A 16,160-nucleotide genomic window follows, 5' to 3' on the forward strand; every position below is an offset into this window, starting at 1 on the left:
GATAGGAAGGATGGCACAGGTCAGTGATGTAGCCCAGGAGCAGTTATAGAGCTTGAAATGAAGCCATAAAAGGTTTTGGGCAATTTTTTTAAAAGAAAATTAAGTTTACAAATTTGCAAAAAAAAAAAAAAAAAAACTGTGTATATTTATATAAAATCTCACATACGTATATACTGTTTACATGTTGAATTTTAAAAGCCGCAGCAAACCTTACATGTTTGCTAATGTGACAGAACACCTCTGATTTTCAAACATGTAAGGTTTGCTGCGGCTTTTAAAATTTAACATGTAAACTATATTTTGTGTTGAAAATAACTGAATCTAAAACTCTGTTGGGTGTAACAAGATTAGTCTTTTTTTTTTATTTTTTGCTGATCCGAAAAATGATCCGATCCGTGACTCCTGATCCGAGGATCGATCCGATCCGTGAGTTTTTCGATCCGTTGCACCCCTAGTTCCAAGGCAAGTATTTCATAATGAGCTAGTATGCGGTGCATACTAGCTCATTATGGCTTTCAGGTAGGTTTAAAAACAAAAAACAAAACAGGGTTTACTACCACTTTAAATAAAAAAAAAATTGAATCGTTTTTCTCATTTTTCCCAGAATCGTGCAGCCCTACTGTTGGGTATGAATTTACTCGGCAATTTACTCTGTCAATATTATATATATATATAAAAATAATTGGGTTAACTTTACTGTTTCAAAAAAGTGATTTTTTTCCCCCCGAAAAAAGTGTGCTTGTAAGACCGCTGCGCAAATACGGTGTGACAAAGTATTGCAATGACCGTCATTTTGTTCTCTAGGACATTAAAAAAAAAAAAAAAAAAAAAAAAAGTATGTTTGGGGGTTCCAAGCAAAAAAATTTTTTTTTACTTGTAAAGAGTCTGAAAAACAGGCTCTGTCTTTAAGTGGTTAACAACGACAGTCTGCACAATCACCAAGGCCTTCCTTGCTTCCACAGAACACAAATATGATGTGGCCCTTTGATTAAAGATTGCAGTAGAGAATGATTGAAGAAATTATGTTTTATTGCAGGCCAACAAAAAATCTCCCAGAATGATCTTTTTAGCCTAAGCACAGTCACATGCCTGGAGCAAAAGGACTACATTTTAGGCTGTCCCGAGACTGCTCAAGTGGCTTACCACACGTTAAAAAGCAGCATTTACCATGCAAATACATGTTGCATTAAAAGAGCCAAATACATTTGGAGTGGGCAGTCAATGCACTAACACAGGGGTCGACAATCCCAAAGGCGACATGTCGCAATTGCGGCAAAAAATTGTGACCTGGCGCCCGCGACGGCCGGTAATTGAGCTTTGCGGCCTCAATTACCGGCCGCCGCGATCGAGTGGCGGGGGAGCTCGGAGGCACAGGATCCTGTGTCTCCGTGCACCCCCCCCGCCGATTGCAGCGGGCCCGCGACGGCCGGTAATTGAGGCCGTGGCTTTGCAGCCTTGTGAAGTCCCTCTGTGTCCTGTGAGCTAGCGCCATCTCGCGGTGGCATTACAAGTTAAACAGCAAATCTAAAAGTGTAATTTTTCACTATTTTCACTGCCATCTCCTTCCCTCTAATTAGAACCCCCAAACATTATATATACATTTTTATTCTAACACCCTAGAGAATAAAATTGGACGAACGTTGCAATACTTTGTCACACCGGATTTGCGCAGCAGTCTTACAAGCGCACTTTTTTGGGAAAAAAACACACTTTTTTAAATTAAAAAAATAAAAAAAAAAAAACAGTAAAGTTATCCCAATTTTTTTTTTATATTGTGAAAGATAATGTTACGCCGAGTAAATTGATACCCAACATGTCACGCTTTAAAATTGCGTCCGCTCGTGGAATGCCGACAAACTTCTACCCTTTAAAATCTCCATAGGTGAAAATCTATAGGTTTTGAGTTACAGAGGAGGTCTAGAGCTAGAATTATTGCTCTCGCTCTAACGATCGCGGTGATATCTCACGTGTGGTTTGAATACCGTTTACATATGCGGGCGCTGCTCACGTATGTGTTCGCTTCTGCGCGCTCGTCGGGACTGGGCGCGTTTTCTGGCTTTTAACTTTTTTTAGCCGACTCCTAGATTCCAAGCAAATTTGTCAAACCCTGCACTAACAACTATACTTGTGCTGCTCTGCACCACATGGGTGTTGGTATTTTTGCACAAAGTGTGAAGTGCTATTTAAAGTTTCAATGGGCTGCCAATCACGTGTTATCAGGCATTGTGGCAACATGCCGTTTACCATGTGTTCCCCAACACACCAGTATGAGGCTGGATTCACACTGGTCCGGTGTGAATTTCAGCTCAGTTCTCTGTGCGAAGAGAAAAATAAGCCGTTCAGTGGTGCCTCTCGGTTGTAGCTGCGGATCAGATATATTCCAATTGAGTCAGACCACACTGCCTAGAAAACGCACATGTTTTTTTGGCCAATGCGGAGTGCGATTACACCACTGTCATGTGAACCAGCCTCATTCAAATACACAGTGTAAGCCACGTTCAATTCGCATTAGGTGTGAACACAGACTAAAACTAGCGTTAAGGATAAAATGTACATTTATTGTTGCCGAATCTTATGGCATACCCGTCTATTGTGGAGTGCTATTACAATAGGTCTACTTTAAGTTGCAGATTTTTATGAAGAAATCAATTTCTCTTTTCAAAAACTTGGAGGCCGAGTGCTTCAGATATGACCAAGATCTCGAGTAGCAATTGGATCTGAAAAGACTGCTAGAAGAGAAAAAAAACACCCACACATATCCTTGATAAGGCAGGGCCTCAAAGACTGATATCTAAAAACGTATGCCTGTTGTCCCAAAATAAGCCAAGAAGGAAATTCAGGATGTGGTTGGCCTAAATGAGAAAATAAGCTCTGGAGCCATCAGCTTAATAATTGCAATGACAGCCATAGAGCTTACAGCTATATAAAAGAAATCATCCAAAACTCCAATATTTCTACTCACAGGTTCATGTTAAAGGAAACCCACATGAAACAAAAACTCATATTCCTAAACACGCTTAAAATGCTGGATGTCTTTCCTGCATGCTTATCCTCCGACATTACATACAGCAAAAATAATAAAATCGTAATAGCCACTGACCAGAAAACATTATGAAACCAAAGATGGCAATACTGGAACCAGAAAGCATCTCAAAGTATATAAAACCATTGAATCAGCCTGAAGCAAGCCATACATGTGGCAATTTGATAGAACGCCCAAAAGAACTACTCAATTTTTTGTCAAGACTGCAAATGAATCAGACATAAAATGGTGGATTGGACTGGCTGCAAGGAGATGTGCTGTGCTTGAACCCAACAGAAAAACATGATCACTTTAAGGCCCCATTCACATGAGGCGGACTCCGTTCCTATGGAGGCCACCTGCTCAGCGGGAGATCAGGCCGCAGATCTCTGCTGAGCCGACAGATGACAATCTCCTCTGCTCACTGAGCGGGGAGGGGCTTGTCGGGCACCGCTGTCTCCTATGGAGCGATCTGATGAAAACGGACAGCATGTCCGTTTTCATCAGATCTTACCCGATCCGCATGGATGGATGGGGACGTGCCCCCCATACGTCTGTTTTTAGCGGATCGGATGTCAGCGGACATGTCTCCGCTCACATCCGACGCTCCATAGGGATGCATGGAGCGGCCGTTCAGGTCCGCCGTCAAAACTGACAGGCGGACCCGAACGGTCCGTCGTGTGAATGAGGCCTTAAAGAAATCTGTATTGAATCAAATGCATTACCCAGTTTCTACTTGACAATCATGATCTGGTGGTCGAGCAATCTCATGGTAGATTGACTAGTTTCTGGTGCTTACTTGTAATCAAGTGATTCTCCATGGATGGAAATTTATTGCAATAAGACTGCCATGTATATATAGCCAGCTGGAAAGTTAGGCAACTAGCTTTTTAAAAAAAATGGCAAGAAATAAAATAAAAAGGCTCTTACTTCTATGAGCAGGTTTCTTTTAAGAAAAACAAGGCAAAAATATTAAAAACACTAGATCACTGCTCCAGGCGAGTAGCCTCCAATGATCCCTCAAGTCAGGTGCCAGCCCAAACAAGGACGATCCAAACATCCCTACCGTACTTGTTTCATATGTCATTTGGTTTTAATGTGTATACAGAATAAAGTGGGTTGTTGGGAGTGCAGCCATCCAGATCTTCCCTGTCCTCCAAGGCAAAAATATTATATAAGAATATACAGCATCTCACAAAATTGAGTACACTCCTCGCATTTTTGTAAAGATTTTATTATATCTTTTCATGTGACAACAGTGAAGAAATGACACTTTGCTACAATGTAAAGTAGTGAGCGTACAGCTTGTATAACAGTGTACATTTTTTGTCGCCTCAAAATTTGTCCACTCATTCAATGAATCCAAGCTGAGATAACATGCACTGCATTGATGCATTCACACAATTACCATGAGATAAAACAGTTCAGGAATATTCCTTTGAGCCATTTTTTTTACAAACCTATGTACACTACAAAAACTTGATTGAATCGCTGTATTACTAACCTGACAGCTTATTATTCCAAATAGAATCTTTAATATTTGCAAACAAAATGAAGGTTTCCCCCCAACTACCAGCAAGAATATGTCCTATTTAAAGAGCACCTGTCATTTTAGATCCGACATGGTAGCGCCTGTTAGTGGGCATCCACTCACCTGCTGCTGCCACGTCTAGGCCATCTTCATGTAGAGCAGCAATTCTTTTTTTTCAGATCCCCAGAGAGTTCTTTGCCATGAGGTGCCATGTTGACCTTCCAGTGAGCATCAAGAGAGAAACAAGAAATTTAACACACCTGCTCCTAGGGGTGCAACGGATCAAAAAACTCACGGATCGGATCGATCCTCGGATCAGGAGTCACGGATCGGATCATTTTCGGATCAGCAAAAAAAAAAAAAAAAAAAAAGGGGTCCGTTTTTTCATTGGTCCAAAAAAAAATATATATTATTTTATTATATATATATATATATATATATATATATATATATATAAAATAATATATATTTTTTTTTGGACCAATTAAAAAAAGGAACCTTTTTTTTTTTTGCTGATCCGAAAAAAGAGCACAATAGCAATTCACAGGGGTGGATTAAAGAGGAAGCAGGTGAGGCTGTTTGGGACTTAAAGTACAATCTTGATGTTTTTACAGCAAAATATATATATATATATATATATATATATATATATATATATATATATATATATATATATATACACAGTATATATATATATATATATATATATATATATATATTTTTTGCTGTAAAAACATCAAGATTGTACTTTAAGTCCCAAACAGCCTCACCTGCTTCCTCTTTAATCCACCCCTGTGAATTGCTATTGTGCTCTTTCCCCCCCCCCCCTCCTCTCACACCAGTGCTTCACTGCTAACATTCCCATTCAGCTTGCTAGAGCCCAGTGCACAGCGTGACATGCCTCCCCGGGGAGGCGGGGAGGCGTGTCACGCTGGGCTCTGGCAAGCAGACTGGCCGCCGCTCCGGAGCTAGGCCGAAGCCGGGGACTTTCCTAGGCCTAGGCTCCGGAGCGCTCCGCGGATCGCGGGGTGTGCCGATCCGAACGGGGTGGCCCGTTCGGATCACGGATCGGTGACGATCCGTTACACCCCTACCTGCTCCCCATCGAAACCTGAGACCTTGTAACACCAAGGTCTCTTTCACACGGAGCAGACAGTTTTTGTGTCCGCTCCGTGTGTGTCCGTCGGCTCAGCGGGGATTCCTCCGTTAATCCCCGATGAGCTGTCGGCGGACAGGGTGGTCCCCGCACACTGTGCAGAGACCGCCCTGTCTTTCCTCCGCTCTCCCCTATGGGGAAATCGGATGAAGACGGACCGTCTGTCCGTCTTCATCCGATCCGAAAAAGGGTTTTCTTCCGTCCGAAAAAACGGATCCTGATGGACGTGGATGGTTGCGGACGTTAGCGGATGCTCCATCCGCTAACGGACGCGATCCCATAGGGATGCATTACATTACAAGTCCGTAAACGGACTTGTAATAAACAAACGAACGGTCCGCTAATGTGAAAGGGGCCTAACGAGTCACCCGACACTGGGGAGTGAAGATGGCCAATTGGGCCCAATTTGGAAATGTTCACTTAGGGGTGTACTAACTTTTGTTGCCAGCGGTTTAGACAATTAGGCCCGGATTCAGAAAGGAGTTACGTCGACTTATCTCCAGATACGCCGTCGTAACTCCGAATGCGGGCCGTCGCATCTCGGCGTCTGATTCATAGAATCAGATATGCCTCAATGTTGCCTAGAGACGAGCGGCGCAAGTCTCCTACACCGTCGTATCTTAGGGTGCAATATTTACGCTGACCGCTATGGGTGCTTCCCAAGACTTCCGCGTCAAATATGCAAATACGCCGATTCAGAAACGTACGTCCGGCGCATTTTTTACATCGTTTACGTAAAAGTATTTTTCCGGCGTAAAGTTACCCCTGCTCTATGAGGCGTAGCCAATGTGAAGTATGGACGTCGGGCCAGCGTCGAATTATACGTCGTTTACGCAAGTCGTTCGCGAATAGGGCTTTGCGTAAGTTACGTTCACATCGATAGCATTGACAATTTGCGGCGTAATTTGGAGCATGCGTACTGGGATACTTTCACGGACGGCGCATTCGCCGTTCGTTAGGAACGTCAAAGACGCGGGGTCATGATTATTTAGCATAGAACACGCCCCCAACAAGCCTATTTTGAATTAGGCGGGCTTACGCCGGCCCATATACGCTATGCAGCCGTAAATTCAGGCGCAAGATCTTTGTGAATACACTACTCGCCTGACAAGGTTACGGTGGCGTAGCGCATATGAGATGCGCTACGCCCACAGAAAGATACGCTATTCTTTCTGAATCCGGGCCTTAGTGTGTTGAGTTATTTTGAGGGGACAGCAAATTTACACTGTTATACAAGCTGTACACTCACTACTTTACATTGTAGCAAAGTGTCATATGAAAAGATAAAATATTTACAAAAATGTGAGGGGTGTACACACTTTTACTGTACTGTACACTGTATATACTGCTATAGCCCAAATAAACCCGACATACATTCAAAGGGCAAAAGCACCAACACTATAGTGCATAATCCAGGCATATATTACACACAATTTACTGTGCTATTCAGGTCACCGAAAATCAAGACAATTTGTACACAAACGTATATAGGTAATAAAAACTGTAAAAGCTCTTGCACACCAAATCGGAGCCACACCCAATAAGCACCGGCATTTTTTATTTCGGTCCGTTCATTGTTAGTTCTCATGCACAAAGGGAATTTTTTTTAGCTTCGGTACTGTATGGAGCCTATTATGCACAAACTTTCAGAGTCATTAGCGCTTAGGGTAGTGGGGTTGAAAATAATCGGCACATCGCGATTCAGCCTAGCTCGACACTTCATCGATGCAGAGATTAGCTGAATCGCAATGTGCACCGACGTTATCGCTGCTCTGCCCCCTTGTCACATTCATCTTAATAGCGGCTTGGCAGACACTCAAACCGAGCCACTTATGTGTTGCCACCATCCACCAATCCCCTTCCCTCTCCCCCAGTTATCCCACCACCTCACCAGCCAATAGAAAGTGATCCCAGGCATCATGGTGGCGGAATGAGGCTGTGAGGAGCCACGCTGTGTGCAGGTTGGCGGGGACATGGAGGGCTGGGGGAAGCCGTCCATGCAGGAGCTGCGGCGACCTGGCTTATGGAGCATGGAGCTGTGGAGAGAAGAGCGGAGTCATCAATACTTTGGTCCCGGAAGGGTTCGGGGGAGCTGCGGCGTTCCCAGACAGAGTTGTGACGGTGGACGACGAGGGCGAGCCTAGGCCAGAGGAGAGCCACCGGCCTGTCGCCATACAATACTGTTCCAGCTGATATCTCCGCTCATTACCATAGCGGTCCCCTGCCCAGTGTCACCGTGGACCAATTTCTATCCTTCTTGATGAGCATCCATAGTGTCCTCTGTCCCCGTCCCCCCCCACCTCCGCCGACTTCACTGGGATCAGTCGAGGCACCGCGTCAACCTGACTTCCAAAGTCTGCCATCAGCAAAGGCAGATGCTGGATCCAGTCTCAGCACTCCAATGAGTGTGAAGGAGCAGAGGAGAGCTGCTGACTAACAGGCAGCAGCTCTCCTCTCGGGAAGAAGCAAGAACCGAGCCATCGGCGGCGTTCGGTGGCTCGGTTCTCAGTGCAAAGACACCCGGGGGACAGCTGCAGCATCGGTCTAATGCTGCATCCACCTAGGCTAGTATGAATAGGACCAATATCACCACGGACCAATTCCCATTCTACTTGACGAGCATATGTGTCCTCTGAGCTGTAAAAACACGAAATTTCCCCCCCCCCCCCCCCCCCCAAAAAAAAACCTGCTAATGTAAACGCTGGTTACATTATAGGGATGTTTCTACTGTAAAAATGCCCAGAAACGAGAATACCAAAAAATCTGCATTAAGACTAGTCAAAAATGCAGCTTTTTTATAGACGTTTTTACCTGGCAGCAGCGCTGGTGTCTTTTATTCAAGACAGGGTACTAATTCGCAAACCACAGCGATGGAAAAAAATTAAATACAAAAAACAAAACTAGACCAATAGCTGCAAACATAAGAGTGTTCTCACACGAAGGTTAAAATTGATAAACAAGGAATGTGGTGCTCATTGAATAAATAAAATAAATAAATAACTACTATACAAGTATAAATAAATACTATACAAGTAAAAAAAAAAAATGTATATATATATATATATATATTTTTTCATTCTTGAGATCACAAGATGGACCTCTTAAAACGAGATTTGGAAATGCCAAAGAGATAAATCCAAATAAATGATGCGTCCTTAGATTATTCTCTCATCGGAATTGTAGAGCCAAAGATTAGCAAACCAATGCTATAACAATACAATGAATGGATGTAAACAGCAAACCGCCCTCCAAGCAATGTGTAATAATGCTCACGTGACTTTTTCAAAGGGCCCTTTTTGGCCGAGAGTCTGAACGCCGTGGAGACCTGGCAGAGTGAAAAGAGACCCATCTTAGAGATGGTAATATTTGGGGAGCCTGGGGACGAACCCGGCCAGTGTGGAGCTCGAATGGTCTATGTTGGAATATTTTTTTGCACCCTATTCTTGCTGCTTTATATTTTTTTGCACATTTATTGCTACACTTGCACCGACTACCTATTTGCACTTGGATTTCACCCTTTAGCATTTTGCACAAATTATTTATTGCTGCATTTTTGCACAGATCACTTTTTTTAGGATTTCATAATTTTCTCATCAAATTTTAGCAAGTGTTCCATTTATTGCAATTTGCACAATTATCTGTTTGTTCCTTTAATATTGCTGTTTTTGCACAGATTGAATTATTTATTTGCACATTTTTTTTCAGGCTGTTGATGCTCATCTGCCATTATACACTTACTGACTATATACTTATTGACTATATACACTCATTGATTATCCCATGGTTATAGTCTGGGCACAATATTGAATCGAATTCCGTTTCACATATGAGAGGCTAGCATTAATTACCCTTTTTGGACATTATTACATTATTGCTTGGAGGGCGGTTTGCTGGTGTCTTAAACATCCTATGTTCATGAGCCCAAAGAAAAAAAAAACCCTTGCCAGATGACCTCAAGGAGGTAGAGAAGTATGACAGTAACAAGGCAAAAATGTCTGGGAAAAAAAAAAAAAAAAAAAACACGAAACTACACCAGCAGACACAAAATGGAAGCCTTTCCATTATACAAGAAACCAATGCTGTGCCTCTACTAGCCCTAAATCAGAATTCTAAGAGTGCTTTCACACTAAAAAGCGCCCGGGAGTCTGCGGTTAACGCCGCCATTTTTAGCAACGCTTTTCGGCAGCTAGTGGAACGCTTTTAACTCCCGCTGCGGCCAAAAATGGGTTAAAAGCATTGATTGATTTTAATGGGCAGGGGCACTTTACACCGCTCCTAAAGCGCTGCAAAGAAGCTGCTGCCAGGCCTTTTTTTGACGCTCTGCCAGTGCAGTGCCCCAGTGTGAAAGCACTCAGGCTTTCACACCAGGATTGCAGCCGAGGCTTTTTTCAGGCGCTATGTTTAACGCTAAAGTACCTCCAGTGTGAAAGGGGTCCAAGTGATGTGGGGACAATAGTGGTACTGCCAACTAGAGCTACACGATCCTGCCCATAATGAGAATCACAATTTGCTTTTGCTTAGAGTAAAGATGACGATTCTCAGTGTAACATACAAAAAAGTTGGGATAACTTTACTGTTTAGGTCTTTAATTCATTAAAGTGTATTTTTAGTGCCAAAATGCCTGAAAAGAACCTTCAGTGTGAAAGGGGTATTAGTCTCAAGATAAAACTTTGCAGGCAAAACTTATGGAATACATTAACCCCTTTCTCGCCCCCCAGTGTTAGCCCTTCCCTGCCAGTCAAATTTATACAGTAAATCGATGCATTTTTATAGCAGGGATCGCTGTATAAATGTGAATGGTCCCAAAAATGTGTCAAGTGTCCGCCACAATATCGCAGTCACGATAAAAATCGCCGATCGCCGCCATTACTAGTAAAATAATAATAATAAAAATGCTATCTATCCCCTATTTTGTAGACAATATAACTTTTACGCAAACCAATTAATATACACTTATTGCCATTTCATTTGGGTACAGTGTTGAATGACCGCGCAATTGTCATTCAAAGTGTGACAGTGTTAAAAGCTGAAAATTGGTCTGGGCAGTAAGGGGGGTTAAAGTGCCCTGTAGGCAAGTGGTTAAAGCGGACCTTTAGTCATCCCCCCCCCCCCCCCCAATCTATTAAATCTTCTTCCCTTGTTTTAACTTTGGCTAGTAAAACATTTTATTTCTGCCACTAAATACCTTATCCGGCCCACTTCTTGTTTGGTCATTAGCCTAGGCTTAGAACATCATGCACAGCTCGCTCTCTCAGAGAGTATGCCAGGAAGGGGATGAGTCATAAGAGGGCCAATGAAAGCTGCAGAGCTAGAGGTGTGTGTCTGTAAACCCAGGAAGTGATCAGGCAGCAGCTTCAGCTGCCCACAGTTACAATGGCTGCAGCATATTTGGCAAGTACAGAATCACAGTACAGTAATACCTTGGATTACAAGCTTAATTCGTTCCAGAAACATGATTGTAATCCAAAGCACTTGTATATCAAAGCGAGTTTGCCCATAAGAAATAATGGAAACTCAGATTTGTTCCACAACTGCTAGTGTATGCAGTACTGTGGGCAGAGGTGTGGAGGCGCTGGTGGCTCCCAGCACTTCCTGGAGAACTATGAGACTCAGGAACTGTTGACACCTTTGGGAGTGTCTGAGTTATTCACAAAGCACTGGGAGCCCCTAGTCCTCTGGCTGCATGCAGTACTGCATACACCAGGGGTCTTACTGCATGGATTGTACTGCTTGTATATCAAGTCAGGGCTATGGACCCAGCACTGATCTTGATGTCAAAACCCTCAACTGCTACAGTAAAGGGGTGGAGATGCTTCAGGAATTGGTCTAGCTGCAGGACGGAGCAGAGGAACAAGGAAGTACAGGTGAAACTTGAAAAAATAGAATAGTGAAAAAGTTCATTTATTTCACTAATGCAACTTAAAAAAAAAGGTGAAACTAATATACGAGATAGAATCATATGCAAAGCAAGATAGTTCAAGCCGTGATGTCATAATTGTGGAGATTATGGCTTACAGCTCATGAAAACCCCAAATCCACAATCTCAGAAAATTAGAATATTGTGAAAAGGTGCAATATTCTAGGCTCAAAGTGTCCCGCTCTAATCAGCTAATTAAGCCATAACACTTGGTAATTGAGCCTTTAAATGGTTTCTCAGTCTGGTTCAGTAGGAATCACAATCATGGGAAAGACTGCTGACCTGACAGTTATGGAGGGTGTCAATGATGGTTTTCTGCACAAGGAGGGAAAGCCTCAAAAGGTAATTGCAAAAGAAGTTGGATGTTCCCAAAGTGCTGTATCAAGGCAGATTAATAAAAAGTTATGTGGAAGAAAAAAGGCGCACAAGCAGCAGGGATGACCGCAGCCTGTAGAGCAGGGCTCGACAAATCCCGGTCGCCATGGCGACTAGAAATAGTGTCCTGGCGACTTGGCTTGGAAGGTGGGCAAAAAAAATATATATATATTTTTTTTTTTTGTGAGCTGGAGCCATCTGGTGGGGAGCCGTTGGTATTACAAGTTATTACCACCAGATGTGAGCTGGCGCCATCTGGTGGTGGCCGTTGGTATTACAAGTTAAGCATTACAAGTTAACAGCAATTCTAATGTCATTTTCACTATTTTCACTGCCATCTTCTTCCCTCTAATTAGAACCCCCAAACATTATAAATATTTTTTATCCCAACACCCTAGAGAATAAAATGGCGATAGTTGCAATACTGTCACGCCGTATTTGCGCAGCAGTCTTACAAGCGCACTTTTTTTGGGGGGGGGGGGGGGGGAAATCACACTTTTTTAGTAAAAAAATAAGAAAACGGTAAAGTCATCCCCATTTTTTTTTTTTATATTATGAAAGATAATGTTACGCCGAGTAAATTCATACCCAACATGTCACGCTTCAAATGCCGTTTATTGTTCACATAAATGTAAACAAGCAAAGTGATACTAAAGTCTTGTGTTTAAAAACAAACATGTCATACTTACCTGACCTGTGTAATGGTTTTACACAGAGCAGCCACAATCCTCTTCTCTGGTCCCGCACTGGCACTCCTAGCCCCTCCCTCCTGCCGAGTGGCCCCACAGCAGCTTGCTATGGGGGCACTCAAACCAAGCCCCAGCTCTGTGTCCATTGAGACGCAATGAGGCTAGTCCCATCCCCTCATTGGCCCACTGATCGATTGACAGCAGCAGGAGCAATGGCGCTCCACTGCCGTCTTAGCCAATGAAGAGCGAGAGTCCCGGGCAACCGAGTCTCTCCTGCAACATCACTGGATAAAGATGGGCGCAGGTAAGTATTAGGGGGCTGCTACACGTAGATGTTTTTTTATCTTAATGCATTGATAAAAAACCTTCTGCCTTTAGAACCACTTCAAAAATGAGCTTTAGTTTGTTTAAATAAATCATTTGGGCAAAGCTGGCCCCAATGACCTCTCACGTGTGGCCGCTACAAGCGCTGTATGAACTGTATATAGCTGAGGCCACACACAGTATATAGCACTGTGTTCCTGATCTTTCTGCCCCATATCTGGAACAATATAGCATCAGTCTGATCGGTGCTCAGCCACTCATAGATAGCTTTGTATTACATACAGTGAATAGAAAGCTCTCTTTAAAGGAGTCAGAGATTGTGAGATCAGCCCGCCTCTCTGACTCAGCCATTTAATGGAAGCTTTGTATTCACTGCGTGCAATACAAACCTATCTATGAGTGGCTGAGCACCGCTCAGACTGGCGCCATATTGTTCCAGAAAGATCTCCTCTCACACCCAGGAACACAGTGCTGTATACTGCGTGTTGCCTCAGCTATATACAGCGCCACACACATTACAGAGGGAAAAGTTTGTTTGGACCAGCCTGGCCTGAATTATCTCTTCAACCACCTGACTACTGGGCACTGTCACCCCCTCCTGCCCAGGCCAAATGTTCAGCTTTCAGTGCTGTCACACTTTGAATGACAAACATATGGAATGTTTATAATTATTTTGTTTTCATTTATTTTTGTGTTTTTTAAATCACCACTGGGCTTTTTTTTTTTCTAGACGCAAAAAAACAAAAAAAAAAAAAACACGTTCTTAGTTTGTTTGCATACAAACATGCAATTTTTCCCCTTCACTGATGTGTGCTGATGAGGCTGCACTAATATGCAGAACTGATAGGGCAGCACTGATTATTAGTGTAGAAGTCTCCTGTCACACTTACAAGTTACCAGCTCTCTTCTCTCCTCAGGCTGTGACAGTGTGAGGAAAGGAATGTCCATAACCAGCAAGTGTGTTTACATCGAGATCAGCTGATCATGTGGTAAAGAGCTGCTGTGATTGGCTCTTAACCTTGATCAGCTGTGTCCAAAGGAAGGACACAGAGCACACTGCAGTTCTGGGAGGGTGTCAATAGATGCCTCTGCAGGACTTGACAACCGCGCTGTAGCTGTCATTGGTCTTTATAGCATGGTTGGCCGGTGGTTAAATTAAAGCTGGAGATCTTCACATGGCTGCTGTGTCCCTAGAGACATGAATGGGACTGGTGAGACAGGGATGTACGATCATCAGTCCATCCTTGTGTGGGCAAGCACAACCCTGCGCAGGCATATTGTAATATATCTATGTGAATGAGGCCCAACCCTGCTAGTGCAGACACAACCCCACTGCAAGGAGCCTTGCTATATGCAACTGTGTGACCCATTGTTCCCCAGTCAGGGGGTCAGCCCCCCCCCCCCCCATATGTTGCCCAGTCATGGGGGTCAGACTCCCCCCCCCCCCCATATGTTCCCCAGTCATGGCGTCAGACTCCCCCCCTCCCATATGTTGCCCAGTCATGGGGGTCAGACTCCCCCCCTCCCATATGTTCCCCAGTCATGGCGTCAGACTCCCCCCCCATATGTTCCCCAGTCATGGGGGTCAGACTCTCTCCCCCCCCCCCCATATGTTCCCCAGTCATGGGGGTCAGACTCTCTCCCCCCCCCCCCCATATGTTCCCCAGTCATGGGGGTCAGACTCTCTCTCCCCCCCCCCCATATGTTCCCCAGTCATGGGGGTCAGACTCTCTCTCCCCCCCCCCCCATATGTTCCCCAGTCATGGGGGTCAGACTCTCTCCCCCCCCCCCCCATATGTTGCCCAGTCAGGGGTCAGACTCTCTCCCCCCCCCCCCATATGTTGCCCAGTCAGGGGTCAGACTCTCTCCCCCCCCCCCATATGTTGCCCAGTCAGGGGTCAGACTCTCTCCCCCCCCCCATATGTTGCCCAGTCAGGGGTCAGACTCTCTCCCCCCCCCCCATATGTTGCCCAGTCAGGGGTCAGACTCTCTCTCCCCCCCCATATGTTCCCCAGTCATGGGGTCAGACTCCCCCCCCATATGTTGCCCAGTCATGGGGTCAGACTCCCCCCCCATATGTTGCCCAGTCATGGGGTCAGACTCCCCCCCCCATATGTTGCCCAGTCATGGGGTCAGACTCCCCCCCCCCCCCCCCCCCCCCCCCCACAGACGTGAAGGCCTTCCCCTAGGCCTGACGGCCCCCATATGAAGTCACACACACATTATCCCCATAACTCTGAGATAATTCGTCCTCCCTGGCTGAAAAGGGTGACAGGTTCTCTTTCGGTACTGAATTTTCGGTCAGGGGCCCGGGCCCCCCCATATCACAGTACGGGGTGGGGGGGGGGCGCTGTGGCAGCCATTAGCTGTTCTTCGTAGTTACCTGAGGATGTTGTGAGCCTCCATACTGCGGTTCTGATTGCTGGAACATACCACGGCCACTCTGAGCGGGGTGGACGGCATGATGGCGGCTGGAGCTCACACAGTCCTCGTACGACGATTACACAACAGGCAGAGCGAGCTGATGGCGGCTCTTCCGCCTTCTCCAGGAACTAAAATGGCGGCGGGGAGGGCCGGGAAGTGACGGGAGAGATGACGTGAGGGGTTAGGAATGTGGGAGGGACCGCACTTACCTCATAAGGTCTTCACTTCCTTCCTGCTGAACCTCCGCCCTCTATATCGGTGTTCTATAGAGAAGTGCCCTCCATCGAATAGTGCCCAGCGCATGCGCGGACGCTATTTGACGGGTCATTTCTCGTCACAACACCGGCCTTACCGAGAACCAGCCGTCTATACCGGTGTACCAATCTACCCTGAAGGAGGAATCAAAGTTTAGGGGAAGATAAATATATCAATTCACCCCTTTTTATAAAATATCCATTTATCATTATTATTCTGTTTACTTGCAATCTGCAGACTATTCCTTCAGCCTCAGCTCTGTACAGAGAACAGTGGGGTAGATTCAGGTAGCCTTGCGCATTTTTTGCGTAGGCGCAGGGCACCGTTTTTGCCCTGCGCCCCTGCAAATTTACTGCGCTACCCGCGATTCACGGAGCAGCAGCTCCGTAAATTGCATGTGCGCTCTTTAAAATTGCCCGGGGTAAGCGCGCGCAATTTAAATGATCCCGTAGGGGGCGGGAATCATT

General features: G+C 44.9%; 1 protein-coding gene across 1 annotated transcript in view; it reads right to left on the reverse strand.

Moving 5' to 3' along the window:
* Nucleotides 1–15,598, reverse strand: part of SSU72 (SSU72 homolog, RNA polymerase II CTD phosphatase) — an 87,644-nt gene extending 72,046 nt beyond the window's left edge. The window contains exon 1 of the mRNA XM_040325809.1: nt 15,398–15,598. Coding sequence (XP_040181743.1) covers nt 15,398–15,477 — 80 coding nt within the window. The 5' untranslated portion in view covers nt 15,478–15,598. The remainder of the gene's footprint in view (nt 1–15,397) is intronic.
* Nucleotides 15,599–16,160: the final 562 nt, after the last annotated feature.

This window comes from Rana temporaria, chromosome 10, assembly GCF_905171775.1.
Source record: "Rana temporaria chromosome 10, aRanTem1.1, whole genome shotgun sequence".
Taxonomy (NCBI): domain Eukaryota; kingdom Metazoa; phylum Chordata; class Amphibia; order Anura; family Ranidae; genus Rana; species Rana temporaria.